Source organism: Brachionichthys hirsutus, chromosome 18 (genome assembly GCF_040956055.1).
Source record: "Brachionichthys hirsutus isolate HB-005 chromosome 18, CSIRO-AGI_Bhir_v1, whole genome shotgun sequence".
Taxonomy (NCBI): Eukaryota; Metazoa; Chordata; class Actinopteri; order Lophiiformes; family Brachionichthyidae; genus Brachionichthys; species Brachionichthys hirsutus.
Genome location: NC_090914.1, coordinates 2,186,852 through 2,214,131, shown reverse-complemented (window position 1 = coordinate 2,214,131; position 27,280 = coordinate 2,186,852). Strand labels below are relative to the sequence as shown.

The window sequence follows — 27,280 nt, the reverse complement described above, 5'->3', positions numbered from 1 at the left end:
CTACCACCTCACCTACGGCCGGGACGACGACGACATCAGGAAAGAACTCTTCTCCCTGACCGAACCCGACCTGAGGGAGCTGCCCGACAGCGAGTCGGACGACGGCGAGGAAGAGGAGGAGGATGAGGAGGAGGAGTCTGACGATGAGGTGCGCTCCGCGGGGCTTCTGCTGTACGCGCCGTTTGGCGGTTTGTGGATGACCGTTCCTCTGTCCTGCGCGTAGGTCGGCTACGATGACATCCAGTGGAATGGACATTAGCAGCCGAAGAGCGACGGCGACGAGAAGTTCCAGAGGCGACTGGAAAGAAGAGAAATGGCTCGGCGCGTCCGCCGCTTCCTGCAAGAAGGTCCGTGCGAAGCGGACGAAACGGTGCGGCGGCGGCGGATCAAACAGACCGATGGCCGATTGAACCAACGAGGCTGATGAGAGCTGAGATGAGCATGCGTGACCCATCGCGGGACGAGAAGAGGACTTCTTCTTCTTCTGTGGACGCTGCGAATCATTTACGGAAACGGTCCACAGACGTACCTGCAGCGGCTCTGCTGTATATTGTAAATGCTGTGCATACGAAGATGTCGTGTTTTATGGGAGCTGTGAATGTGTGCAGTCGGAGCAGGTCGTGTATGCGAGGGTAGCGAAACAGTCCAGTTAAATTAAAGCACTCGTATTTAACAGCGGACGCCTGCGGGGCATTTGTGGAGACGGCTGGGGGGGGAGGGGGAGGGGGCGTGTGATCAGGAATTTACAATTTGAACCGGAATGGTTTGTGTACCAGTCGCACGGGGAAGTGCTGATCCTTTATTTACCTTTTCTTGTTTCAGGGGATTTTCATAAAGTTTAAACTAAACTGAAGCCGGAAAAGAAAGTGAGACGAGTGCATCAATTCTGGATGCGGCCTGTCAAAATAAGAGCTTTCATTTTCTCTTGTGCCATTCTTCAATGTTAAACATGCGGGACACGGTTTTGTGTTATAGAACATTTATTATGAAGTCATCGTTAACACGTGAATTGTGCAGAGTCAGTGAGTTTTGGTGAGGCATAACCATCGCTGCGGCACTTCGTGGTCCTTTCTGACATCGGAGTCGTCGTAGGGGATGTGCCACGAGCTCGCAGTCGTCTGGACGATGGTGTCGAAGACGGGAATGTTCTGAACACAGAAACGCACGGTTAACTTAAAACGCTTCCTCCTCTGACCTTCCCCTCGCACCCGCCGGCGCCTCCTGTGGCTCACCAGGAACCGCACGCCTCCGGCTCTGTATTGGCTAGCTACGAGCTGGTGGCCCCGCTGCCACTTGAAGAAGAGCTGCCGGGCCTCTTTCGGCAGACATGCTTTGTGATCCCTCATCAGGTCTCTGCTGACAAACTGGCAGCGGTTCCCCGAATTCAACGTGGCGTACAGCAAGAAGGGGTCGTCCTCCGAACTAGAAGACACACACACACACACACACACACACTATTCAATTCATGAAGCTAGAAAAGCACTCGGAGCGCGCCGACCTCCGCCGAGCAGAATGTCCGGTGAGGAATCTTCAGTAGAGTTTCCTTCGTCGTCAGTACTCGCATGTTCTCGGTGAAGAAGCAATGAGCTTTCTGCCTTATAAGCTCAATGTGGTGCCGGTCCCAGTTCCTGGAGCAGTGCAGCATGTGTTTCCTCCCCAGCACCAGGATCGTCCGGCCCAGACGCTCCAGCTCTGACACGACTGTCAACAACTAAAAATAAACACAGACACCACCATGCCGTGAGGAGTGGAGTACGGTAAATTTAAATACTTATTATAACATAGCAGTTAACCAACAGGACGTTTTTGTGTGTCTTTTTTAATTCAACACATTCAAAAAAAAAATTAGATGCGTTTTATATTTACCAACAAGACAGGACTGTTAAAAACTCAGATGACTAATTACTACTATCCATGTCCAATATCAATATCGACCAATAATGAAGAAGCAACGGTGTGTTTTTGTACCTCCTTCGATGGCTGTGTTATCTTGGCGTTGGTGTTTCCTATGTTTAGTCCATCAAGGACAATGTCAAAAGGGGGCTTCTCCTTCACGAATCTCTTGAATTTCTCCAATTCCTGGACAGATGCACAGACGGGTAAAAAGGCAAACGAATAGAGACGGAGATGAAGACATGAGGGTGATGAAAACATCGTTGTGGAGTTGCTGCAGTGCGGTAGACGTTTTGGATCGTCACCAGAAGGTTCTGGAGAAACCAGGTTGGATAGGAGCTGCCAGGGAACAGGGCTAGAGGATTTATTTTGTGATATTAAGTAATTACCACAATTTAATATCACAAAATAACTAGAAAATAATCTGTTATTACCAATTATAATAGCATGAATGCTTTGTCCTCTGGTTTTAGCATTTGAATCATTTCATTCACAAGCTTTGGATACTCTGTCGTTCGTGTGTGTGTGTGTGTGTGTGTGTGTGTGTGTGTGTGTGTGTGTGTGTGTGTGTGCGTGTGTGTACCTTAGGTGTGGTCTTTGTGAAAACATCTTGCCCCTCGATGATGTCGGTCATCACTCTGTATTTCAGCTGTTGGTACTCCTCATCCGTCAGATGGATGGATTCTAACTCGGACCCACAACAGCCACACAAACCACTAAACACACATAAATGACACGCAAACAGAAGACCTCGTGTTGGCTTTGTACACAATATGAATGCTCTTAAGATGCTTGTTGGAGTACGGTTGTGGTATTACTCTGAGGTGACATGGGTCCATTCCCCTGTCCATTTCTGCTCTGTGAGGCTAATGAGAACAGAACAAGAGAAGGGGATGAGATCATGTCAGCCTCAAACAAGGGAACAGAAGCTGATTCGGTTCCTGAGACGGACGCCGGCGCTGCGTTCAAGAGGAGACTAAAGACTTTCCTTTTTAACAAAGCTTATAGTTAATCGATACAATAATCAATACGCTGTCATAGACCAGCACTGGTAGCATAGCCTCCTATGACACACTGGGCTCCTCCCTCTCTATCTGATTATTCATGTTATAAATATGTCAGTAATCTCTCTCTCTTCCCTGTAGTCTTGTGCTCTCTCTCCCTCTGTTTGTCCTTCTGTCTGTGGTGCTGCAGAGCCTGGACCCTCAACACTGATACCAATACCGCTAGCATTAGCATTTATAGTTTTATAACCAGATATAAGTACTAAATATTAGAACACAGCAATAATTGCGGCTCCAAATGTATAAGTTAGTGACAGTGTGGTTTAAGAGGCAACACTTTTTAAACCACATAACTATTACAGCACTATCTAACCGGGGTTTATGCTTATAAATGTTTTTATTCAAATGACAACATAATAAAAGAGTTTGACTCGTGACTTAGAAGATGGCAAAAATGTGCATCCACGCATCGTCGCACCTCTCAAACCAGGCTTTGATGTTGCCGGCTGGGCGGCGTTTCGGGTAGATCTGGTTGCTCCTCATGTAAAGCAGAACGTCCAGCAGCTTCTCGTTGTGCTCGGACTCGGACACGGACTCGGCTTCCGTCGCCTTCTCCGCCTCCGTCTCCGCCACTGCCTGAAACAGAGCTGGCCAGGCACCTTCTGGGTTCAGCCCCTTTTCAAACACCTCGTCGTAGAGGGCCCAGGCGGTGCTTACGTCACCGTTTGCCATCGCCGCCGAGATGATATCGTGATAAGAGGCCGATTTTGGGATGAGGACCTGCTTGGGATGTAAACGGAAATCGATTAGGGCCGTCATCTCCTGCGGCTCCTTTTAGATGTTCTCTGAAAGATGAGGTTCACCTTCTTGATGTCTTGCAGGATGCCGATCGCCTCCCTCCACCTCGCCGTCTGACAGAAGGCCCTGATGAAGAGGGTGGCGGCGCTCATCTCCAGAGTAGGGAACCCCTTCTGCATAATCTCATACACATCAAAGACTTCTTCGTGGTGTCCGCGTTTGACACACAGGTTCAGGTAGTGCAGTAGCAGCTTATAAGACAGGGTCCCCGTTTCCATGGCGACAAACGACAGCAGAGATCTGTGACAAAATGGGACAGTCCAATTCATTCGTTGACGTTTGTAGTTTGAAATACAGTTATTTTAACCAAAAAAACAAAACACAAGTGGAACAGAAATGTAAAATATAAATGAAACTATTCTTGTTGGAGGAAAATTGGGTCACAACAAAAATATTTTCAAAGTTCCAGAGGCCACCCTCTCACTTGACGACATCCAGCTCGGCCCCAGAGGCGCACAACTCCTTCATCATTCGGAAGGCAAGGAATTCGAGATCTTCCCGAGACTCCCACAGCTCCTTCCACTCCGCAGGCGACAGCGGCCGGTCGGGAGGCTGCAGCGTCTCTGTGAAACGTTCCTGCTTCAGTGAAGGAAACCAAATCCAAAAAAAACACGACGCGTTTGCGGACTGCTTCGTTTCCTACCTGCTCTTCTGGGTGGCCTCGCCTCGGCCTCTTCCTCCTGGGCGGTCAGAGCTTGTCTGCTGCTCATCCTCTGTGCCGTCCTTTTCGACGTCCCGGCGGCAAACACGGAGTTGGAGAAGGAAGGCCTCTTTGGTGGAGTGGGGCGCTTCCCGCTTCCATCGGCTGCATCAACCCATGAATCGTTCTCCTTCCTGAATCTGATGGGGGTATCTTTGTGTCCACCGTTATCTCTGCGACCTAAATGGTTTCTGGTGCACATAAAGGCTGCTGACACCGGAGGCAGGAAGGATCGGCCCACAGAAGCTTCTAATCCTGAACATGGGAGTAGGAAAGGCTTCCAGGCTTTCTGGCATAGTCTGACTATCAGCATCGATCTGGGGCCCATGCTGGGAAATTTTACTTCTGAGTTTGTGAGAATTTAAATCAGATTTAGAATTTATTATTTTTTATTATTGAAAAAAATGTCGGGGCACTTATTGTCTGAAAAACGAAACTCCGAACGACATTAGCGAATCAATGACACACTGAAAGCAATAAGTTCTCGATCTAACCATTCTGTTCCTGCTTTTTACTTTTACTGTTTGATCTACGGGGTATTCTAATCCTTCAAATGCAACTAGCACGTCTCATAAGTGAAAGCAGCGTTACCCATTTAACTTCTTACATACACACGTCTGTCCGCCGCATTATTTCCGTCGCACACCTCTGACGTCATCGGCATTCGACAGCAGCGCGACTTTGTGAGCTGCGTCCGGTCAGAACCGGAATAAGATGTTTGATTTCTGAAGCAGGATTTCGGACTGGCGTTTTTTGCGGTGATAACTGTTCGATCAATATTTAATTTTAATGAGTTTCTGATGTTAATAACTGAGATACAGTATTTACTTATAATCTTAGGTTGTGTTTTAACCAACTTCACAGAACCTTTAGTTTGAAAGTAAGAAATTTACACCGGAAGCAGAATCATCTTTCGCGCGTACTTTTCACGTAGCGCCGTTTGGCTAGTTTGCGTACTTGGGCCAGTTTTTGAGCTAGAAAGGTTGTACCGCTGAAATATCTATTAATTTTTTAAGCAGGTATGTCTGAAGAACAGCCTCACTGGTCGGACATTTTGAAAAGGAGGTTAGAAAACTCCGGAAAGGGTGAGGAAACATTGGAACTAGCCTTACATCCCGGATAGCGTTAGCCACTTTATAATCCGGAAGTATCTTATCCACTGAAAGTTGTTTACCTTTGTTTGCATTTCTACGATTTTTTTACTGATCCCAGATCGTTTTTGCTCCATGTTGCCGTACAGATACGAGAAGCGATGAGGAAATGAAAGCAGAAGAAACTGAGCTGTTCTCCAAATATTACTCCGAGTGGAAGGGAGGAGGCGACCGAGACAAGTCCTACCAGAACATCCCCAGGTTCTACTACAAGGTAGAAAGTACTCCACACGCAGTAGAATCCGTGGTCATGCAGTTTTTCAGCAGTACATGATAGTTTAGTTGAAGTATTCCTGGACTGGTAGTCCATAGTGTTATTACCGATGGATACTATGATGATTATATTCTGTGTACTGTAGCTACCGGCAGAAGATGAAGTACTACTTCAAAAGCTAAGGGAAGAATCCAGAGCTGTGTTTCTCCAGAGGAAGAGCAGAGAGCTGCTGGACAACGAGGAGCTGCAGGTAAAGTGTCTCTGCTCCTGTCTCTGCTCGTGTCTCTGCTCGTGTCTCTGCTCGTGTCTCTGCTCCTGTCTCTGCTCCTGTCTCTGCTCCTGTCTCTGCTCGTGTCTCTGCTCGTGTCTCTGCTCGTGTCTCTGCTCGTGTCTCTGCTCCTGTCTCTGCTCCTGTCTCTGCTCCTGTCTCTGCTCGTGTCTCTGCTCCTGTCTCTGCTCCTGTCTCTGCTCCTGTCTCTGCTCGTGTCTCTGCTCCTGTCTCTGCTCGTGTCTCTGCTCCTGTCTCTGCTCGTGTCTCTGCTCGTGTCTCTGCTCGTGTCTCTGCTCGTGTCTCTGCTCGTGTCTCTGCTCCTGTCTCTGCTCCTGTCTCTGCTCCTGTCTCTGTTCCTGTCTCTGCTCCTGTCTCTGCTCCTGTCTCTGCTCGTGTCTCTGCTCCTGTCTCTGCTCCTGTCTCTGCTCCTGTCTCTGCTCGTGTCTCTGCTCGTGTCTCTGCTCGTGTCTCTGCTCCTGTCTCTGCTCGTGTCTCTGCTCCTGTCTCTGCTCGTGTCTCTGCTCCTGTCTCTGCTCCTGTCTCTGCCCGTGTCTCTGCTCGTGTCTCTGCTCCTGTCTCTGCTCGTGTCTCTGCTTGTGTCTCTGCTCGTGTCTCTGCTCGTGTCTCTGCTCCTGTCTCTGCTCGTGTCTCTGCTCCTGTCTCTGCTCGTGTCTCTGCCCGTGTCTCTGCTCACCTCTGTCTCCGTCGTTCTGTAGAACCTGTGGTTCCTGCTTGATAAGCACCAGGTGCCTCCGCTGAGCGGCGAGGAGGCGATGATCAGCTACGAGGCGTACCTGGAGGTCGGAGAGAAGGCCGGGCCCAAATCCAAGTGTGTAGCAAGAAGTAGAAACCATCTTTTATTCTTGTTGCAGCTCCATCCTCAGCATCCTTCTACCGATATAGTCCCCGTCTCTCCTCTGGACATGTCCAAACCATCCGAGTCTCTCTGACCTTCACTGTCCCTCTCATTGCCTCATTTCTAATCCTAATCCTAATTCAGAGGTTGACTCATTCTGAGACTGCAGTAGTTGGTAAAGCTTCTATCTCTGTTCTCTCAGGAAGTTCTTCACAGCCAGAGTTTACGCCAAGCTGCTCCACAACGACCCGTTCGGCAGGATTTCCATCATGCAGTTCTTTAACTACGTCATGAGGAAAGGTCTGTGACCTCCGTCGTTTCCACAAACCGCGCTCGCCTACCTGGATTCATCAGCGCAGGTGAACACATTGTCTCTCTTCTGCTTTCTCTGTCCAGTGTGGCTGCATCAGACCCGGATTGGGCTGAGCCTGTATGATGTTGCAGGACAGGGATACCTCAGGGAGTCGGTAAACCTTTCAGACCTCAGTTGAACATCAGAAAATACGCGACGACTTGTGGTAGAACTGGAAAAAATTTAAAAAAAAAAAACCATCTGAAAAGCTGCGACTCGTCGCTCTTTGAAGGATCTGGAGAACTACATCCTGGAGCTGATCCCGACTCTGCCTCAGCTCGACGGCCTGGAGAAGTCCTTCTACTCCTTCTACGTCTGCACCGCAGTCCGCAAGTTCTTCTTCTTCCTCGACCCGCTCCGGACAGGTGAGACGGACGGTAGTGTAAATGAATGCCTTCAGGAACCGTCTTAAAAGTAACGCTTGTAAACGTTTTTTTTTTTTTTTTAGGAAAGATTAAAATCCAGGATATTTTGGCCTGCAGCTTTCTAGATGATTTGTTGGAGGTATAGTTGTTTTCTTTGCTCGCAGCGCTCAAGTGTTTTTAATTCAACTCACCACACAGTCCTCCTCTCTCTCACCTTGCCCCCCCCCCAGCTGAGGGATGAGGAGCTGTCCAAAGAGAGTCAGGAGTCCAACTGGTTCTCCGCTCCTTCTGCTCTCCGAGTCTACGGTGAGAAAACGTCTGCATGGCCGAGTCTCCCGGCGTCGCTCTGCATAAGATTCCAATATACTCTGTACTCTGGGGATGTAACATAATCTCAGTACACGTGTACAATATATTACAGTATTGGAGCAGTTTGCTTAGCAGGTCTGCTAGGGTCGTGACCAGCTTTAGCCTATACTGCATGTCCAGAAGGCCTTTGAGCAGCGGTTGTCGTGGAAACTGATTGTTTTTAATCTGATTTTTTCTTTTTTAGGCCAGTACCTAAACCTGGACAAGGACCACAACGGCATGTTGAACAAAGAGGAGCTTTCACGCTACGGCACGGCGACGCTCACGTCCGTCTTCCTGGACAGAGTGTTCCAGGAGTGTCTCACGTACGATGGAGAAATGGTACAATCTTCATCAGACACTCGGCGCTACTGGATGTTCTCAGATTCATCATTCGGTCTCGTTGACATGGCTGCACCGCACACAGCATCCTGCAGACATCAAACGTTGACTTCCTGTCAGTCTGTTAAATGTTTAGACTCTGATCTTCTCTTTTATGCACAACGTCAGACCGCCCCGTGACGTGTAAATAACTGTGTCTGTCTTCTCTGTCAGGACTACAAGACGTATCTCGACTTCGTGTTGGCCTTGGAAAACAGGAAGGAGCCAGCGGCACTGCAGTATATTTTTAAACTTCTGGACATGGAGAATCAAGGATACCTCAACGTTTTCTCCCTCAACTACTTCTTCAGGGTATCGCGTCTCTCGCGCAAACACACTAGTGTCACGTGATGCAACAGCTCAGCTGCATGTCTGTGTATCCGGTAATGTCAAACGCGAAAAGGGGACTGACTGCGTGTCATGTGACTTTGTTCTTCAGGCCATTCAGGAGCAGATTAAAGTTCACGGACAGGAGCCTGTGTCCTTCCAGGATGTTAAGGTATGCACGCACACACACAGAAATGTAGTGATGTCAGCGCTGCTCCCCGTTTAAATGGAGCCTCTAATGGACATTTGATATAGCAGATTAGTTTCCGCTGCTTTTGGACTACGCAATGTTTAATCAAGCTGAGGAAATGCTCTCATCGTTGCTCTGTGTCTCCTCAGGACGAGATCTTCGACATGGTGAAGCCGAAAGACCCCTGCAGGATCACTCTCCAAGATCTGGTGAACAGTTGCCAGGGTGATACCGTGACCAGCATCCTGATCGACCTCAACGGCTTCTGGACTTATGAGAACAGAGAAGTGCTGGTCGCCAGCGAGAGCGACGGCAGCAACATACACGACATTGATGACACCTGAAGGTTTATAGGCGGTGCCCGACATCTGGCTGACGAGAAACGGACTCTTTCTGGTGACTCGGCTCCATCTGAGATGAAAGCCTACATTCTAAAAAAAACCCAAGACAAATGGACAAGTTAAATGAACGGCTCCGTTGTTTTTAGTCATTGATTCTGTTTAAATCAATGATTCCTATTCATTCCTTTTGTGGACATTTTTGAATGTTTAACTTTTCTTAGTGCAAGCTGAAATCAAAAGGGTTTGAGGTTAAAGTTCAAATGTGAATATTCTAGAAACGACTTATTGGCTGTGAAATTCAAACCAGCAATAATTAATGCTTTTGTATTTGCACCGACGTCATCGAACCCACCTGCCAAGCATTATATTAGCTGGCTAACAGAGTGGACAATTTCAGTTTAAGATTTAGATATTTCTGATCGGAGATGATGAATATTGGAAGTTACAAGGAATAAACGTAAAGAAGGACTTGAAGTACCTCGGGTTAAGAGTGCAGAGTGGAGAATAACTTATATATATATCTAGAGAGAGAGAGATTGGGATAAAATGAAATCACACAATTTCTCACAAGAAAGAAAATTGTGTTTTTTCCCCTTCGCATTCTAGTTGGCTGTTTGCGGTAGAAAAAATTCAGGTCTTTAATAAATTAAAGAGACGATGTATTTATCCATTAGTTTATCCTACAACAATCCTAGTAGCAGATGAACACGAAGAGGTTTACGGCAGCTTAGCCTGATGATGATGATGAATATATTTATTAGATAGAATGTTAGAGGACAAGTACAATCAAACAGTAGCATGTATTACAGTAAAAGTACAGTCAAACATCCTGTCTAAGAGGAGAATTTCAAAATAGCCCTTGCAGTCTGGTTTCCGTTGAAAGTCCTTCGTACATAAATCATCGACATGTAACAATACCAATAAAAATAAATTACTCCACAGATGCAAAATAACAATAGATTAAAAATGCACATAGTATGTGCAACGTAGGTGGACAGAAAAAGGGGGGGGGGTTGATCCGGAGAGAGTCGTGATGACTAACACCGTTTCTGCCCCCCTGGAAGGTGTATTTTTGGGGCCGTTTTGAAGGAGGCCAAAGAGGTGCATGTTTTGAGGGCGGGAGTCAAACAGTTCCACCCTTGCGGGGCAGTATTGTAAAAAGATGATTTACCCATGTTGGTCCTATAGGAGGGGGTAATCAGGTTGTTGTTTGCGCTCCCTCTAGTGTTGTGGCTGTGGGTGTCACTAAATCTTTGAAGGTGTTTATCCAGGTATGCAGGGATTGAGGGGACTGAGGGCAGAGCTGCATTGTAGAATTCACTACGGAGATAAAAGCCGATTGGAACTGTAGGACAACTAGATTTATTTAATCTCCAAACATTTTGAATGTCACATTTTCCGAGAGAGCCACAGAACTTGTGCTACCACAATAAATCTATTAAATTAGCTCATTGTTCAGGACGACATCACTGATCCATGTCTGATGCCGGCGTGCATTCATAATTCATGAGGAAACTGAGGTTCAAATCTATTTCTCAACGTGATCAAAATCTAGCATTTATTTACTTTCTCACCTCGATTTAAAGTGATCTGATCATGTTTCAATCATCTCGGTATGGATGGTACGGATTCACAGGTCAGGCCGGTGCAGCCATTTCCACAGCCCTTTCATTTTTCCCTGCACTCTGTATAAAGATCGCTTTTTATTAAATAACCTAGAAAAATAACAATACTATAAATCTACGCGGTAAACTAAACCGAGTTTTGTGAGCTGACGGAAACGTTAGTGTTTTTTTCTCGAGTGCCAGTTTTCAGGAGGGGAGGGAGGAAGGCACTCTGTTGGCATCCGGGGGGCTGAAATGACACTCGGGTTCTACATCGATGCTGATGTTTACGAACGTCGCTCCGCCGGCCTCTGGCTGCGCTACAGCGGCAGGATGTTGATCCTCCTGCTCACCTCCCTGCTGCTCCGCAAACTGACGCTCCGCCGCCTCAGCCAGACGGTTCTCCTCTTCCTCCTCCTCCTCCTGCAGGAGAATTTTGAACAGAATTTATTAGTTCACGCACCTTCTTCCCCATTTACACAACGGACGTGCCCTACCTCTTTCTTCATACGGTAATACTCATCGATGGCGTACTGGTACTTCGGAGTCGTGATGCCGAACAGAGAGGCCAGTTTCTCGCCCATGTAATCGCAGACTGCAGAAACCACACAGAATCAATGGGGATGATTTTTACACTTGAAGACAATGAAAACAACCAAACAAAAATTAATGAGCAGTAAATCTTTGTGATGCATTCATGTAAAACATGGTTCTGGCCCACTATGGACGTACACGACCTTACCTGAGACGGTAGATGTAGCCATTCTCCACATTTGGAACCATACATATGGACCCCAAGTCAGTTTGGACTGAAATACACGAGAGAGAGAGAGAGAGAGAGAGAGAGAGAGAGAGAGAGAGAGAGAGAGAGAGAGAGAGAGAGGCATAACAATTAGATCTGTGATGGAACCAGAGAGGAAACAGATAAGATTATTTCTAAAACATTATGAGATTCCATTAGAATCTGGGTCTGAATGGCGATAAGGAATATCACCATTCTAGCAGACATTCTGCTCTTCTGTCGAAACAATAACACGAGATCTGAACTGAGGTTACCTTAAGCTTCGGTTGCTTTTTATCGTTTTTACTTTAGTGCCTTTGTGAGAGTATAAATGTGTCAACACCGGTACAAACACTCAAATGCTCTATAAGACCTAGAACAGCAGGTGCACGGACATTTGGAAGACGTGGGCTTATATTTCGAACCCCATGTCCTTTCATAACCTGAAACTGAAGCGGTCTCTCCCTCCCAAGGCCAGAGAGGGCCGCCCCGATATGCTCCATGTCTCAGGTCGAACTCGTACCGGCGCCCGGAAAGGTTTGGGGAATCGATGAACAGTGTTTCCGTTACCGAATCTAAAGTCATGACGTCTCTCTTCGCGGACTTCTCTTCCTCCTCCTCCTCATCGGTGCTGTACTCCTCCATGGTCTCTCCACTGGCGAAGAAGATGGTCCTGCGGGGGACCTTGTCCCGCACCTGTCTCCGTGAGAAGTCTTCCATTTCCACACCATCACAGTCCTCCCCCACGCCGAGACTCTGGTAGGATGGTTATTTTTAAATCAGATAACACATGCACACGTTACCGTCAGTGGGATTAGTAAAAGAAAAATACATGTTATTCATGTTTATGTGTTCTATAAATGATAACATGTTGGGAAACAAGACGTAAACTTGCTGAGAAGACAGTTTGTTGTGCCATTGAAAGTCTGGTAGCATATAAAACCCTCACAAGACACGAGAAAAGTACGTTTTAAAGTAGTTTGTATGTAGCTGAATTGTTTGTGCCATTTAACATGGAGGTTAGAAAGGTTTCTTTGACAAAGGAGTGGCACGTTCATTACTTTAACATTACTTCTCCCACTTATTTGTTGACTGTTAGCTCCTTAGCTAGGGAAGTAAATCTCGATTAACCTGTAAACTATTCGAATAATCGTTATAAAACACAAAAGATGTAAAAATTGTCCCGCACAAACTCACCTTATCCATTTCTATAGTTTGTCCCAGAGAAATGTTGACATTCGTTACGTATAATGGAAAACTTGTCATTTTAATATTCCCGTCTTTCTTCTTCGTTGACCGTCTTTGTTCGTGTTTTCAAAGTGCACTTCCTGTTTTCTTTTCAGAATAAAAGTACCGAGGTGACACAGTACGTTGTAATCAGGTCCCAATTTAATTTGCTTAATTAGATTGTTATAAATTTGATCATCTTTTTACGTGGTCTTGATAATTAGATTGTTATATTCAATCTTTATTGAATATAACCCTTCAACCCTTCAGCCCTTCAAGCTTTATTTCGAAAGTTGTGGCGGAAGCTGTATCCCTAATGCCAACCGGAAGGATCCTCTTCCTCTCTTGTGTTTTGGTCCAGCCGATTGCACTCGCCAAGATGACAGCGAGGAAGTCTGGTTCCCGACTGGAGACCGAGATCGAGCGGTGCCGGTCGGAGAGCCAATGGGACAAGATACCCGAGCTGGTCCGGCAGCTCTCCGCGAAGCTCATTTCAAACGGTACGAAGTGTTTCCCCGTTCGTTCCCGTCGGCTCGGCCTCCTGGCCGCACCGAGTCCTCGGTACTTTCCTGACATCGGCAGCCGCTGCTGATAGGCTTTCAGCGCTGAGTTCTAGCTAGAGCCCGTTAGCTAGCAGAGGTCAAGGTTTGACTCGCATCTCAGCTAGCTTCACTTGGGTTAGCTGTGCTGCTGCTTGATTGCTACATGCTACATGCTGGATGCTAACAGCGCTACACATCATTGAGAGATCCTTTTAACAACAGACATTTAGCAGCAAATACTCCAAACGTAACATGAAACCTTTGAGATATTTACACGTGTTGCATTTGAATGCTTTCTTGATATTAATGTTGTCATTAGAAGAAAATTATATATGTAAACATTGTGATGTTGTGAATTTTGAATTCATATATTGTCCGATTTTTTGAATCTGTAAAAGGGGTTTTCAATTTTAATATTTAATATGGTCATTCTGGGTCCGATCTGGATGACATTCCGTGGTGAGATAGAGGTTCCCACCCTACGTGATTGTTTTAAATTCCATAGACATTGGTAAATAATCAACCGAGATATTGAGGAACAAATTTTGAATCTCCATTGAGTGCAACGTTACCGAATATTTCAAACCGATCCAGAATCCAGGATCTCTTCTGGATCATGACCAAAATGTAATAATCTGTTCCTGGTAACAATCCCAACGTTTTACCACTCATTTCCAACCTGTGATACACAGTCAGAAGATTTGGAAGCGTGTATAAGGGCTGGTATGTGTTAAGCAGAAGCGCTGCTTTATTATAAGATGACCTACAGGAGAATCCTTGAAGTGAACTCTGTCATTAGATTAAAAACGCTGCTAATCCTAATTACACGATGCACATAATCAGTTATTCATAGATAAATCTCAGATTACATTGAAACCCAATGTGGTGAAACGTGCAGAAATATCCAAATTAGACTATTCATTTACCGCAAGACTTTTAAATTGGTAGAGACCTGTGTGTGTGTGTGTGTGTGTGTGTGTGTGTGTGTGTGTGTGTGTGTGTGTGTGTGCACAGATGACCTTGGGGAGCTGTTGCTCGGGGAATGCAAGCTTCAGACTTACTTGAAGGAGAACCCCATCAAGCAGGGAGCCAGTCCCAGAGGGCCGCGACCCAAACTGGTCGAGGTCAGGAAACACCTCACTGCTGCTCTCGACAGAGGAAACCTGAAGGTGATATTTGCTGGAGAGTAAAAATGTTATTTATTTTAGAATAAAAAGGGGTTTGTTGTATAATTCTGTTGACCTATATTTTAGTAGCATTACAATGTGGTTTATACAAGCTCCTGAAATACACAAAAATATTTATTTAAAAAGAAAGTGTATTTGTACTTCATTCAGGCCGATTACCTCCAGGAAGCCAGCGTGTTGATGGCCAAACTCTGCTATGTGGAGGGAGAATATGGAGACGCTCTAGGTAAGCTGCGCACTCATGCTTATATTTAGGGTCTGCTTAGCTTATAAGCAATCATCAATATATGAATGAGTATATACTTGCTGCATTAACAGGTCACTACAGCAGGGTGAACCTGGATGACATGCAGCTAGTGGGAGCTCCTGTGTACAGACTGTCTATGATAGCTGAGGCGTACGCTACTAAAGGTACAAACACGCCTCAGTCATTATTTCATGACTCTGTAACTCCTAGCGACCATCAGCCCAGCCGGCTCTGCCGCCTGCACTACCGCATTACTCCACATGGTGTCACAGCAGAGCCGATCAATGGCCTGGGATGGACTGCTATACAAAATGATTAAATGCAGTCACTCGTCTTTGGTTTGCGTATCCATATTTAAATTCAGTATCAAAATATAGGATTATTATAACATGTAAATGTATCATGTCTTTTCTATTATCGTGTCTTGATGTATTAGATTTTAATGAGTAGTCCATTAATTGTTATATTTTTAGCTCACAGCAGAACATGGTAGGAAAAAATAATTGTTAAAACTATACCACTCAATAACTCTAACAAAAGTATTGAATTAATATACTGAAATAGTTAGACTAAACAAATACCATACACTTCTAAGTGAATCCTGGGTTTTGTCAGTCTGTGTTTATATTCTGTCTCTCCCTCTGCCTTCAGGACTCTGTCTGGAGAAGGTCCCAGCTGCCTCTCCTTCGCTGTCCATTGAGAACGCTGGGTCTCCATCACCCAATAGGAACAAAGCAGACCGGGAGCAGGAAATAATCACCTGCTATGAAAAGTCTGGAGATATTTCTCTGCTTTACTTGCAGGAGGCAGAGAAGGTATATAGTTACACCGATGTAGTTTCTGTGCGCTGTGATCTCGAGTCTTCTTGTCTTAATGGCTTCACTCGCCAAACCTCTCGCACATGCATGAGTTTCGGAATGTTCGGATGAATAATCTGCCAAGTGTGTTTGCTTGACTAATCCATGACAACCAACTGGGGGGGGGGGGTAATTAATTTGAGACATCCCTCCATTTACAGGGAGATGGAATGGAATTAGAGGCATATTAATTTACGACTGAATAAAACAGAACATGATCCCGAAACATCCTTTAAAATAGATAGTTTGATTAACGGACTAGCAAAAAATATTTTCCTGCGGATCAAAAAATGTGCCGTGATCATGGAGGTTATGGGCTTTTCATGAAAAACCTTATTTGCACCCCCCCCCCTCACCTCTATCCCAATATATCTTTTTCATCAGGCGTTGTCAGCGAGTATTCCAAACCGCAGCCCAAAGCCAGGTCCAGCAGCGCAGGACATGGAGCTGGGCTACTTCCTGGAGACGGGTCTGCAAAGAGCCCACGTAATCCATTTCAAGAATGGGTAAGAGAGGGAAACAGGTGGAGGAGGGAAAGGTAGTTAAGCTTATCCTTATCAAACACAATAAAAACGTAACATTCTTAGTTTATTGTTTGTTTATTTATATAAATTGCCTTTCTAACATCGCCTCACATTAATACATGAAATCTCTTTCTGTGCTAAATGACCTCAGCTTGTCTGAAGTTTTATACGTAAACTGTCAAAGTGCAGACCTGTGAATGTTGATGCTACTTCACGATGTCGCTATAGCAACCTGACGAGAGGCGTGGGCCGGTTTCGAGAGATTCTTCGGGCCGTTGAGAACAGAACAACCCAGAGCCTGCGCATGGTGAGGAGTGACTCGGGAGGCTGCGTTCAGGCTGCGTTCAGGCTGCGTTCAGGCTGCGTTCAGGCTGCGTTCAGGCTTCTCACAGGGCGACTCCCTCAGAGGACTGGAGCTGGCATTCAGCTCCAAACGTTAACGCTTTGGGTTTTCACGCCCCTGCCACTTTCCTTGGGGTTACCCTTGTCTTTCCCTCTGACATACGTGTGCATCTCAAAATAGTTTTCTTCAATTTCCTTATTTTGAAATTTTTCTGTGCAATTAAACAGAGATACATGTATATATATATATATATATCTTTTGGAGGAATCTGCGTTTCCATTAGTCTTTAACTAAGCTCGGTGCTTACATTACATTCTCAGCATCATCAATCTTTTAAATCTTATCAGCAATTCTTACAAAATGTGAAATTCTTCATTTTTAAAATGTCATTTCTTCCTCATTTTTGCTTGTATGTGATCACAGAAAAATCCACATTACAGTCAGCCCAGTGATAATTATTTAATAATAAATAGTTTGTAGGTTTGAAGGAAACAGATTGCTGTTGTGTTGTTCCTGAGTGTCTTGTGTGTGTGTGTGTGTGTGTGTGTGTGTGTGTTTAGACCATAGCCAGGCAGCTTGCAGAGATCTTGCTCAGAGGAATGTGTCAACAGAGTTATTGGTCTCCTTTGGAAGACCCGCCCACATTGTCACCATTGGATGACCCCACACGACACGGACACTCTCACAGCAAGAACTACAGCCTAAGCCGACGCCCACGAGTGTACTCTGGAGAGAAGTAACTACCGCCAGTTGACTCCTTCATCAAAACTCTGTCCTCCATCTTTTCTAATTTCCTCTTGCCCCTACCTAGCTCCATGTTTCTGATTTTGGTTTTTCTCTCTCAGCCTGTTTTGCCCCCAGGAGAACACAGAAGAAGCTTTACTGCTGCTGCTCATCAGTGAGTCCATGGTAGGACGCAAACCTCTGACCAACATGTCCCCATCCTCTCTGAGCGTGAGGAAACCTTGACACGGCACCACGTCTGCGTCTGTGTTTGCGCGTTTCAGGCGAACCGTGACGCCGTCCTGAGCAGGATTCCTGAACACGACAATGATCGCATCATCAGCCTCCAGTCTGCCTCGGTCGTGTACGACCTGCTGACCATTGCCCTGGGCAGGAGGGGGCAGTACGAGATGCTGTCAGAGGCGAGTAAGAAAGCCACGCTGAAGGGCGTAGCCCTTTTAGTTCTGCGTTTTGCATTCATTTCCCAGAGTTCAACGCTACATTACGGTCTGTCCGATGGCTGTGCGACTAGATGAAACCCGCGAGTGTTCTCGTGACATTAATGGAACGCGTCCCACTCCTGATTTCACCAGTGTCTGGAGAGAGCCATGAAGTTCGCCTTTGAGGAGTTCCATTTGTGGTACCAGCTCGCCCTTTCACTGATGGCTGCTGGGAAATCGGCGAGGGCCGTTAAAGTCCTCAAGGAGTGCATTCGTCTCAAGCCTGACGACCCCACCATCCCACTGCTGGCTGTCAAGCTGTGTATAGGACCGCTGCACTGGGTGAGCGCCGCCCCCTGGATATCAAGTAAAGGGCAGATGGTCGCTTAGAATCATTTTGTCAGCTTTTCTGGAGCTGAAGTCTCGCGAATAAGTAAAGTCCTCCGAGTTGACCTCTCTGTTCTCTCTGGTGCTCGTCCAGCTGGATGAGGGCGAGTGCTTCGCAAAGATGGTGGTTGACATGGAAGAGAAAGCAGCCGAGTTCAGAGCCAAGGGCCATCTGGCCATCGGGTTGGTTTTCAGCCTCAAAGCCACTGATGGTAGGTGTGTGTGTGTGTGTGTGTGTGTGTGTATTCTCTCTACATTTCTTACAGCAAAGGATGTCTTGCTAATTTCCATTTTTATCAGAACAAAACATCGTCTGAGAGTATTTAGGTAGACACTAGTGAGAAAATAATAATAGATGAACTAAAACGTTAAAATAAGAGAAGACGTGTACTTACGGTACACACATGAACATATTTGTCAGATTGTCTTACTTTAAAACAAGATCTGTCACGATATCGATGTTGAGGAGTTCAGGGTTAGGATGGGAATTAAAGTCACATCTGTAGAAGATACAGAAACAAGCATACATCCAGTGTTTTCTGCGTTTACACACATGAAGATTTCCAATAAATCCGTGACCCCCCCCCCCGTCTTCTCTGTCTCTTTAGCATCCTTGCGAAGCACACAGGAGGAGTACCAAAGGAAAGCTTTGGGAGCCTTCCAGAGGTTGGGGCTGAGCCACGCTGCGCTCCGGTTTCTTGTTTACGCCCTCAGAATGATCGAGTCACTGCCGTGTAACAAAATGAAAACCGCCTTGAACGTGTTCCTTTATTGGCCCGATATAGTCTGTGATAAAGGGGTGCCATAGCTACACGCTTGCTATTCCTGCTGCTGATTGCGATGAAGCCTGCATGTTAGAATGCAGAGAGTGCGCCGGATGCATCTGAATAATTTATCGCATTGATGAAAGGCTGCAATTTCCTGCTTTATATTCAGTCATTCTGCTCATTGATGGCGTTCTGATTTCTGACTGTCCAAATATTTGATTTACTGCATGCCCGATTATGACCACCTGCTTTCCCTGCAGGAACGTTTTCAAGTTTAATCTCATTAATCATTTGAGTCTGCATTTCTGGGACACACAATCTCTTTCTCTCTGTAGAGCACAGAGTCTGTCTCCGACTGACCATCTAGCAGCCTTCTACTTGGCACTGCAGCTGGCTGTCTCCAGACAGGTGACTTAATTACAGAGTAAAAACACCACATGTATAAACTAGAAAAGCACTGGGAGGGCACAGACCTCCACCGAGCAGCTCGGTCCCCTCGTCGTCACCGAAAGGTTCTAGATTGTATCTTTATACACAAACCATGAAAGGTCAAAGTGAATGGGAGTTGATTTTTGAATCCGTAAATGTGCGTTTGTGCGTTTGTAGATCCCCGAGGCTCTCGGTTACGTTCGGCAGGCGTTGCAGCTTCAAGGGGACGACGTCCACTCCCTGCATCTGCTGGCCCTGCTTCTCTCCGCTCAGAAGCACTACCACGACGCCCTCAATATTATGGAGATGGCGCTGTCTGAGTACCCGGAGAACTTCAAGTATGACTCGCGTACAACGGCAGAACCTTTGTGGGTGGTATTATTTACGGTGTGTGCTCATCTTGTGTGCGTGCGCCCCCTGCAGTCTGCTCTACACAAAGGTGAAGCTGGAGTCCATGTGCAGGGGACCAGAGGAGGCGCTGCTCACCTGCAAACACATGCTACAGATTTGGAAGAGCTTTTACAACCTTACCAACCCCAGGTACACGCGCGCGTTCCTCAAATGCAAACGTCAGAGCCGTTTGTTTTGGTTTAACTCATTCAAACTAGCGAGGACGTCTTTGTTTAAATCGGTTGTGAGGAAATGTGTGTTACCAGGAAAAAGGAAAGTCTGAAGATGTCTGTGAACAATGACAGTTTTATGAAGTTGACAATTAAAGTTAACTGCTAGTTCTTGCAGGAGCTAACGTAGCTTTGCCAGTGCCCGAAACTACAGTAGTAGTGTTCGTTCTTATTTAACCAAACTGAAAGCATGGAATTACCTTTGTAATCAAAACACACCACGTTTTACTACAAGATTATTATCTTTGTCTATTAGTCATGTCTTAAAGCATATCTGGTTTACATTGAAAGTCTTTTTCCGTAAATGAAACATCAGGTTTGACTCACTTAATGAACAGGAACATCAGCTTCGTCTCCGTGTGCACGCCGCCTGAGTCGGAGTGTTTGTTGCAGTGATTCCGGCGTGCACGCCGCCTGAGTCGGAGTGTTTGTTGCAGTGATTCCGGCGTGCACGCCGCCTGAGTCGGAGTGTTTGTTGCAGTGATTCCGGCGTGCACGCCGTCTGAGTCGGAGTGTTTGTTGCAGCGATTCCGGCGTGCACGCCGCCTGAGTCGGAGTGTTTGTTGCAGTGATTCTGGCGTGCACGCCGTCTGAGTCGGGAGTGTTTGTTGCAGTGATTCCGGCGTGCACGCCGTCTGAGTCGGAGTGTTTGTTGCAGTGATTCCGGCGTGCACGCCGTCTGAGTCGGAGTGTTTGTTGCAGTGATTCCGGCGTGCACGCCGTCTGAGTCGGAGTGTTTGTTGCAGTGATTCCGGCCGTGGCAGCAGCCTGCTGGACAGAGCGGTCGCGGACAGACGACAGCTCAACGCCATGACGCTGCCCGACTTCAGCGACCCTGAAACCGGTACTCGCACGCACTCCTTAAACCTCCCGTCCAGCGGCCCGAGGGACCTCCTGGTGAAACCCCCGATGGCGCTTTTGTTTCAGGAAAGTCAAAATTGTCAATGAAAATGTGATTCTGAAAAGGGGCCGTGTGAGATTTGACCGGCCCGTCTGCAGAAGAAGAATTCCCTCATCGTTTTAGAGATCGTTCTTTTTTTTATATACATGTTGAGTTCATTTTATGCCATAAACTTGACACCTAATAGAATTGAATAAGTATTCAATCTCGGTGTATTCGCATCGGGAACGAGTGATTACTGTCATTCTTGCCTTCTTTAAAGTCCTTGATTAATTTCACTCCTTTCTGTTCCCCCCCCTTTTTTTAGTGTCCGGTTCCTCCTCTTCTCACTCTGGCTCTGAACTGATCTCCCCTTCTTCCCCATCCACCATTTCTACCTTCTCCTCCCCTCTGCCCTCCCCACTATCTTCACCACTGTTCCCCCCTTCTTCTCCCATCTTCATCCTCCAGCCTCCACCTTTTCCCACACCCAAAAGCCCTTCCATCCTCCCTCCTCCTCCTCCTCCTCCTCCTCCTCCTGCACCCAGCAAGACCAGGAGTCAGTCGTTTTGCAACAATATCACCCTTCGCCAGCTGTCCAATTGTAATCTGCCCGTTTGCTTGGAGCATGTTTTCAAGGGTGACCTAAAAGGAAATGAGAATGATTAACTTCTGTGATGAGTAATGAGATGACTCCCAATGTTGTTGTTCATTCTGGAGCACTATTCAAACGGTGTGTATATAAATATGAATCCGCTTGCAGCAGAATAATAATATTAATTATTTTACTAGGAAAGCATTTGTTAACATCCTGTCTGACTGTTTTGCTTTTGAGTTAACACGCCAAGCCAGCAGGAGCAGAATAACAATTTAATATAATTCAAATCATTAGTATAGAGAATAAAGTCATTTGGGAATTTTCTCATCACTGATTTAACAGGAACAATGACCCTAAAGCTGACCGGTCCTTAAGATGCAGACTAACCCTCAGAGTTCTGGATGTTCTTCACTGTCCCTCAGTTTTCTGATGCACGATGATGCCTGAAACACTCTGGCCGTTGCTATAGCCAAGATCACATGGAACTTAGTGGGTGGAGCTATGAGATCGCCACGCATCGGCTCTTACAGTTGTTGTTTTTTATGTAATAGAGCTTCACTGTTTCTGTACTTTTTCTGGTTTTCTCAACACGTTCGTTTCTTGTTTTTGTTTCACGTCCTCCGTCTTTCTCTCCTACGTTTCTTTATTTGAACCGACATTAATTTCCCACTTTCAACCTTTCGTTATCTACACATCTCGCCATCGTTTTTCTCTAGTGCATGATTTTAACTTGAGTCCATCACATTTTCAGTACTGTGCAACTTTGACCTGCTCCTCATTGTAAAGCAAATTGAAAGGAGTTATAAGTCACAGAACGATAAGCCTCTACTTCCTATACTTCTACAGATTGCTTTAAAAGGCTGGCCTGAAATATGACAAGCCTTTTTTTCTACTTTGATGATTTCGATATTTATTCTTTGTCTCTTCCTCTCTATTATTCATTAACAATCCCCTTTTCTGGGTTTTTTTTTCCCCCCATCCCTTCATTTCTTCAAGGCGGCCTTCAGGACGCTAACACTCTTGGTTTTTCCTCCATGTTTTCTGTTTGTAAGTAGACATCTAACCTCCATCTGATCCTCCTTTTTCCATCCATTGCTCACCCTCCTGCCCCTGTTGACCCTCGTTCCCCTGACACGGTTCTAATATATGTACAAGGAAGTGTGTACACACATCCTGTGGCCTCTTCAGTCAGTAGTAGCTTTAAGGTAGTAGCGACTATACAATTAAAGGAATACGACGACTCTCTCCAAAATATTGTTGTGCTTCTACATCATTAATAATCCATCAAAGAAAGTATTGAGCAAACGGGTGGATTTGGTTAGACATCTTTTGAAAGGCTTTCTGGTAGGAGAACGATCGGCACAGTTTCTTTTCAGTGAAACAGAAGGAGAGAAAATGATACAGGAAGGAGAGGGAGCTTCCTGCTTGTCGCGTTAAACGTCTGGAATATAGCTGCACAGTAAAACCATTGTATATTATTTTCCACTAATTAAAAAGGAATAAATCACAAGAGAGTAATTGTTCCGATACTGTATTGGTAATGTTTAAAAGCTGTCAGTATTTTCACCTCTGAGCATCTTTTTACAGCATTTAGTTGGTTTCCCTGGATTGATTTTAACGCGTGAACAAACATCATGTACAAAAATTAGACCGTCCAACGTCCTGCTGCGGCGGGGAGGGGGACAGACCCACGAAGACCCACTAACCGGTATTGATTAGTGGCATTTTAAAGTCAAAGTATTCCTTTAATTCAGTGTGCAGCTTTAGTGCATGTGTGTGATTCGTCCACGTTTCAGGCACAAGCAACTGCAGTGTTTTATGTTTTGTTTTGTTTTGTTTTGTTTTGTTTTATGGCCGATGACCGATATTTGAAGCCGATATTCATTTGCAGTAAAATTTAGAAATATTGTCCTCAAAACTTAGAATAATACGAACTCCAACGCTTACATTTGTTTAAATGCCTTCAAGCATCTGTTTATGAAAAAGCTAAATTAAACATTTTAAAAATAAATAGCTCCCAAATGTTTTCGACAGTAAAAGCCAAACTTTGAATACAACTGAAATGTCGCTTGTCGATGTTTGTTTTAAATTCGAACAAAATGCAGGGAGTTCTCAGGCTCGGCGGCATCTCTTATAAAAATTAAAAATGAAACAAATAAATATCTTTGTGACACTTGAAGGACATGACTGGAGTGTCCTCGAGCTGTAGTGTGCTCCTTGCGTTCCCGTGTTGTGGCCATTCAGCCTCCCTGGAAGAATCCACTGTCCTCTTCCCATGGCTTATCAGCAGAGTGCAGATTTGTGTGGTGTTGCAGACACTAATTCACTTTAACGTGGGGAGTAGGAACATAACACTGTGTGCTGCAGCGTGTGGAATGGTGTGATCTGATTAAAGGGTTTAGTGTAGGAGGACGACGCAGCGCCGATGTTTGGCCGAGAACCTTCTACACCAAGCAAACACTCCAGATCTCAGACCTGCTGTTGTGTTTGGTTGAGTTAGGACCCTGCGTTGTGCAACATGGCCGCTGAAGGAGGAGGCCAATACCTGCAGGGGGAGGACGTTTTTAACGGTTTGCCTTTCTCCCACCAGGTTCAGTTCATGCGACATCAATAGCAGCCAGTCGCGTAGAGCAGGCTCTCTCTGAGGTGGCCTCGTCCCTGCAGAGCAGCGCCCCCAAGCAGGGACCCCTGCACCCCTGGATGACCCTGGCCCAGATCTGGCTACATGCAGGTGAGCACATCCCACAGTACAGGCATCAAGCAGACAAATGGACTGGCCTTTTATCTTTGCCAATTTTAAAAGGTACCTGAAGTCCTCCACCTTTTTTACGTCTCTTCCTTTTATCTTTTTGGAACCAAGAGCAGGCCAGCATTTTGGGGTTCTAGTGGGGCAATATGGGATAATGAGCTCTGTAAGATAAGGAGGGGCCCGGCTGTTGAGGGCTTTAAAAGTGAGCAGAAGGATTTTATATTCAATCTGTGCTCTAACAGGAAGCCAATGCAGAGACGCCAGAACAGAAATGTGTTCTCTCAGTCTGGTTCCCGTCAGAACACGAGCTGCTGCGTTCTGGATCAGCTGAAGATGTTTAATAGACGGTGATGAATCGCAGTAATCCAGCCTGGAAGTTACAAAAGCACGGAGAACATCTTTTGGGGTTAATGGGCGCCTGTAGTGAGTCTGTCGGCATCAGTTCATTGGATCAGACTTCCTTTGGAGCCCTGATCGGTTCTACAGCAGCAACATGTTGTAAGACTGAACAGTACGCATAAGCGGTTGCTTTCAGCGCTCACACACACACACACACACGCACACACACACACGCACAGACACGTTGTTTGTGCTCCTGTTCATCTGTCCAGCTGCTTCCTGTCAGAGGTGGTCATTTCCAGCATGGCGACTCGGCTAATATAATCATCCACTCATGGGACGCTCCAAACTCATTTCCTTCGTCTCTCTCTTTCCTCGTCTCCGCCCGTCTTCATCAGCAACACACAGAACGCATTAGGGCGACTCGGATACTAAAAACGTTTCGCTCACTGATGCAGAAATGTGTCGACGGTTGTTAAAATACCAAATAAGCTTTCACTGACGCTTGCAATCCTTCCACTCCTTCAGCCGAGGTGTACGCCGGCATGTCGAAGCCTGCCGAGGCCTCGGCCTGCACGCAGGAAGCCGCCAACCTGTTCCCCACATCCCATAATGTGCTGTACATGAGGGGCCAGATAGCTGAGCTCAGGGGAAACACGGATGAGGCCAAACGCTGGTACGAAGAGGCCCTGTCGATCAACCCGACGCACGTCAAGACCATGCAGAGACTGGTAAAGCGAACGCGCCGGATGTTCCTCCGTCTGAGAAAGTAGCAGAGCTCTGTTGTGTCCGTTATGCCAGAGGGCTTGAGCTTCCTGTAATCAAAGGGAAGGAGCAGCATCTCCCTATTTGGTTCCGTACTACCTCCTCCTCGGAGCTCTGCGCTGTGAATCTGTTTAACGTTTCCCCCTATCGAGGGCCAGCCCCATTATAGCTTACAAGAGCCCACGAATGTACGTAAGCAAGAGGCAAACGTGGTGGAACGCCACAGAAACAACAACACGCACAGTACCGTATATAGAGTAGACGCTTCAGACAGTAATCTCAAAATTCACCGGAATAATTTCAGCCGTTAGCTGTATATTTAAAATACTGTCATCAGATACTGCTCGTCTTTTTTTCATTTAAAAAACGGAATATTTTAGGCTTTTTCAACTCGTTACAGGGAATAATTACTCTCATCTTTGTCCAGGATGCTTCGTAGCAGAGGAGGGATATTACTTATAATAAAGAATGTAGCTCATTCCTCTGACATGCAAAACTAGCGATGTTAAAGTGGGCTTTCATTGCTGCCATAAAAGTGTCTCTGCGTTTAGTAGAATGCTGTACCTCCATCACAAACCTTAAGATGTTCTTCACCTTTTGTTCTTCTCAGGGTCTGATTCTTCACCAGCTGCAGCGCTACAGTCTGTCTGAGAAGGTCCTGAGGGACGCCGTGCAGGTCAACAGGTGTGTGTGTGTGTGTGTGTGTGTGTGATATTTAGAAACACTCCCTACAACCTGAAGGCCGCTCTTCCCTTCCTTCAGCACGGCTCACGATGTGTGGAACAGCCTGGGTGAAGTCCTGGAGGCTCAGGGAAACGCTGCCGCCGCCACCGAGTGTTTCCTCACCGCCTTGGAGCTGGAGGCCAGCAGCCCCATCCTGCCCTTCACCATCATACCCAGAGCGCTATGAGACGAACGTCGTCACGGCGACGCCCTCAGAACTGTAGCGCAGCTGCGCCCTCAGATGAACATAGTAAACACTTCCCACAATGCCTTGCTGTGGCTGTGACGCCTGACAGTGTGAGAGGTCGTTTTTGCACTTTCTGTGCCTTTCGGCTGTGCATGTTCCCCCGACTATGTGCCAACGTGTTTCCTGCGCATGTTTGTGTTTGGTTGGTCCGGGTTTAGGATCCTACTTTGCCATTGCTAGCGTTCATAATTGTTTACATCTTCTTAATGCACAAAAATATTAGATTTTCTTTCACGCACTTCAGTTTGACACACGATTTCAGGGAATTGAATCCGTTTCATTGATTTAATAATTTATTTGCTTTATAAGCCAAATATTACTGTTACTCTCGTAGCATTAGCTACAGCTGACGGAGGAATCGATGAGTACTTGTATAGTGTATTATATACACACAATACCCTGGAAGGGGCTGGGGTTTTTCCATTTAATTTGTGTACTTTACTAAATTGACAGATGCAAATCAAATTTATTGATAATTAATGACTCAGCACTCTCTATAAATGCTGAATTTCAAATAACACATTTCCTGAAGCTTAAAGGCTGATTTCTCCAGAGACCTGACATCCCTTTGTTATTGTTTTGATTAGCGTTTCATATTCAAACCAGGAATAAAATATATTTTATCGCTGATGATTGCTTTAGACCACGTGTTATGTTATGAAGTTATTGCATAGGACTAATATAACATTGGCTCTACAGTAGGATAGTTTGTCTCTCTTACACACTCACACTTGCTCTCTGTGCCTTTCAGAGAGCAAAGAACTGAAATATTTATGTGGGTGAAACCCAGAACCAGGACTGTGGATGCTGGAGTGGCAGCTCACTAATAGATATTAATACACTCGAGACAGTTACGTAACCACGGCGATTGTGTTTGGGATTCTGGGATAATGGTCAGCTACGCTTTATGATAGGAAGCGATATGAAGTGACGCAACCGCCTCATAAATCTTGGGTGGCTTTATTATTAGCTGGTGAAATGCAGGACGCCAACGTTCGATTCCGCAGAATGTACTTTAGAGTTCGTAGGATTTAAGATCTTTAAATCTCT

At 45.9% G+C, this 27,280-nt stretch overlaps 4 protein-coding genes across 5 annotated transcripts; 2 read left to right on the top strand and 2 right to left on the bottom strand.

The window, feature by feature from the left end:
- Window positions 1–972: 972 nt before the first annotated feature.
- prorp (protein only RNase P catalytic subunit) lies at window positions 973–4,783 on the bottom strand. Of its 2 annotated transcripts, XM_068751903.1 has the most exons (10): window positions 4,421–4,783; window positions 4,180–4,334; window positions 3,761–3,995; window positions 3,376–3,677; window positions 2,712–2,759; window positions 2,477–2,609; window positions 1,969–2,079; window positions 1,563–1,711; window positions 1,233–1,422; window positions 973–1,148 (listed from the first exon to the last, which is right to left on the bottom strand). In XM_068751903.1, exons 1-10 carry the CDS (start codon window positions 4,781–4,783, stop codon window positions 1,020–1,022), a joined length of 1,815 nt encoding a protein of 604 aa, XP_068608004.1. In that variant the 3' UTR covers window positions 973–1,019. The 2 variants fall into 2 exon arrangements, with proteins under 2 accessions (XP_068608004.1, XP_068608005.1); XM_068751904.1 differs by lacking the exon at window positions 2,712–2,759 and having other exon boundaries at window positions 4,180–4,318; window positions 4,399–4,540.
- A 635-nt stretch (window positions 4,784–5,418) lies between these two features.
- On the top strand, window positions 5,419–9,857 carry ppp2r3c (protein phosphatase 2, regulatory subunit B'', gamma). The gene is made up of 13 exons (XM_068751712.1): window positions 5,419–5,540; window positions 5,696–5,820; window positions 5,966–6,070; window positions 6,808–6,920; window positions 7,150–7,247; window positions 7,344–7,414; window positions 7,532–7,664; window positions 7,748–7,803; window positions 7,895–7,970; window positions 8,218–8,354; window positions 8,568–8,705; window positions 8,833–8,892; window positions 9,060–9,857. Exons 1-13 carry the CDS (start codon window positions 5,477–5,479, stop codon window positions 9,252–9,254), a joined length of 1,371 nt encoding a protein of 456 aa, XP_068607813.1. The 5' UTR covers window positions 5,419–5,476; the 3' UTR covers window positions 9,255–9,857.
- Window positions 9,858–9,987: 130 nt separating this feature from the next.
- Window positions 9,988–12,937, bottom strand: fam177a1 (family with sequence similarity 177 member A1). The gene is made up of 5 exons (XM_068751713.1): window positions 12,834–12,937; window positions 12,207–12,392; window positions 11,598–11,664; window positions 11,353–11,450; window positions 9,988–11,278 (listed from the first exon to the last, which is right to left on the bottom strand). Exons 1-5 carry the CDS (start codon window positions 12,900–12,902, stop codon window positions 11,063–11,065), a joined length of 636 nt encoding a protein of 211 aa, XP_068607814.1. The 5' UTR covers window positions 12,903–12,937; the 3' UTR covers window positions 9,988–11,062.
- A 305-nt stretch (window positions 12,938–13,242) lies between these two features.
- ttc7b (tetratricopeptide repeat domain 7B) lies at window positions 13,243–26,873 on the top strand. Its single transcript, XM_068752317.1, has 23 exons — window positions 13,243–13,363; window positions 14,420–14,574; window positions 14,743–14,818; window positions 14,911–15,003; window positions 15,491–15,654; window positions 16,081–16,202; window positions 16,449–16,527; window positions 17,124–17,299; window positions 17,409–17,472; window positions 17,571–17,708; window positions 17,880–18,068; window positions 18,208–18,325; window positions 18,722–18,779; window positions 19,216–19,288; window positions 19,487–19,647; window positions 19,733–19,849; window positions 20,676–20,773; window positions 21,138–21,413; window positions 22,404–22,454; window positions 23,998–24,138; window positions 25,024–25,226; window positions 25,871–25,944; window positions 26,023–26,873. The coding sequence occupies exons 1-23, from the start codon at window positions 13,243–13,245 to the stop codon at window positions 26,168–26,170; spliced, it is 2,895 nt and encodes a 964-aa protein (XP_068608418.1). The 3' UTR covers window positions 26,171–26,873.
- The last annotated feature ends 407 nt before the right edge of the window (window positions 26,874–27,280 follow it).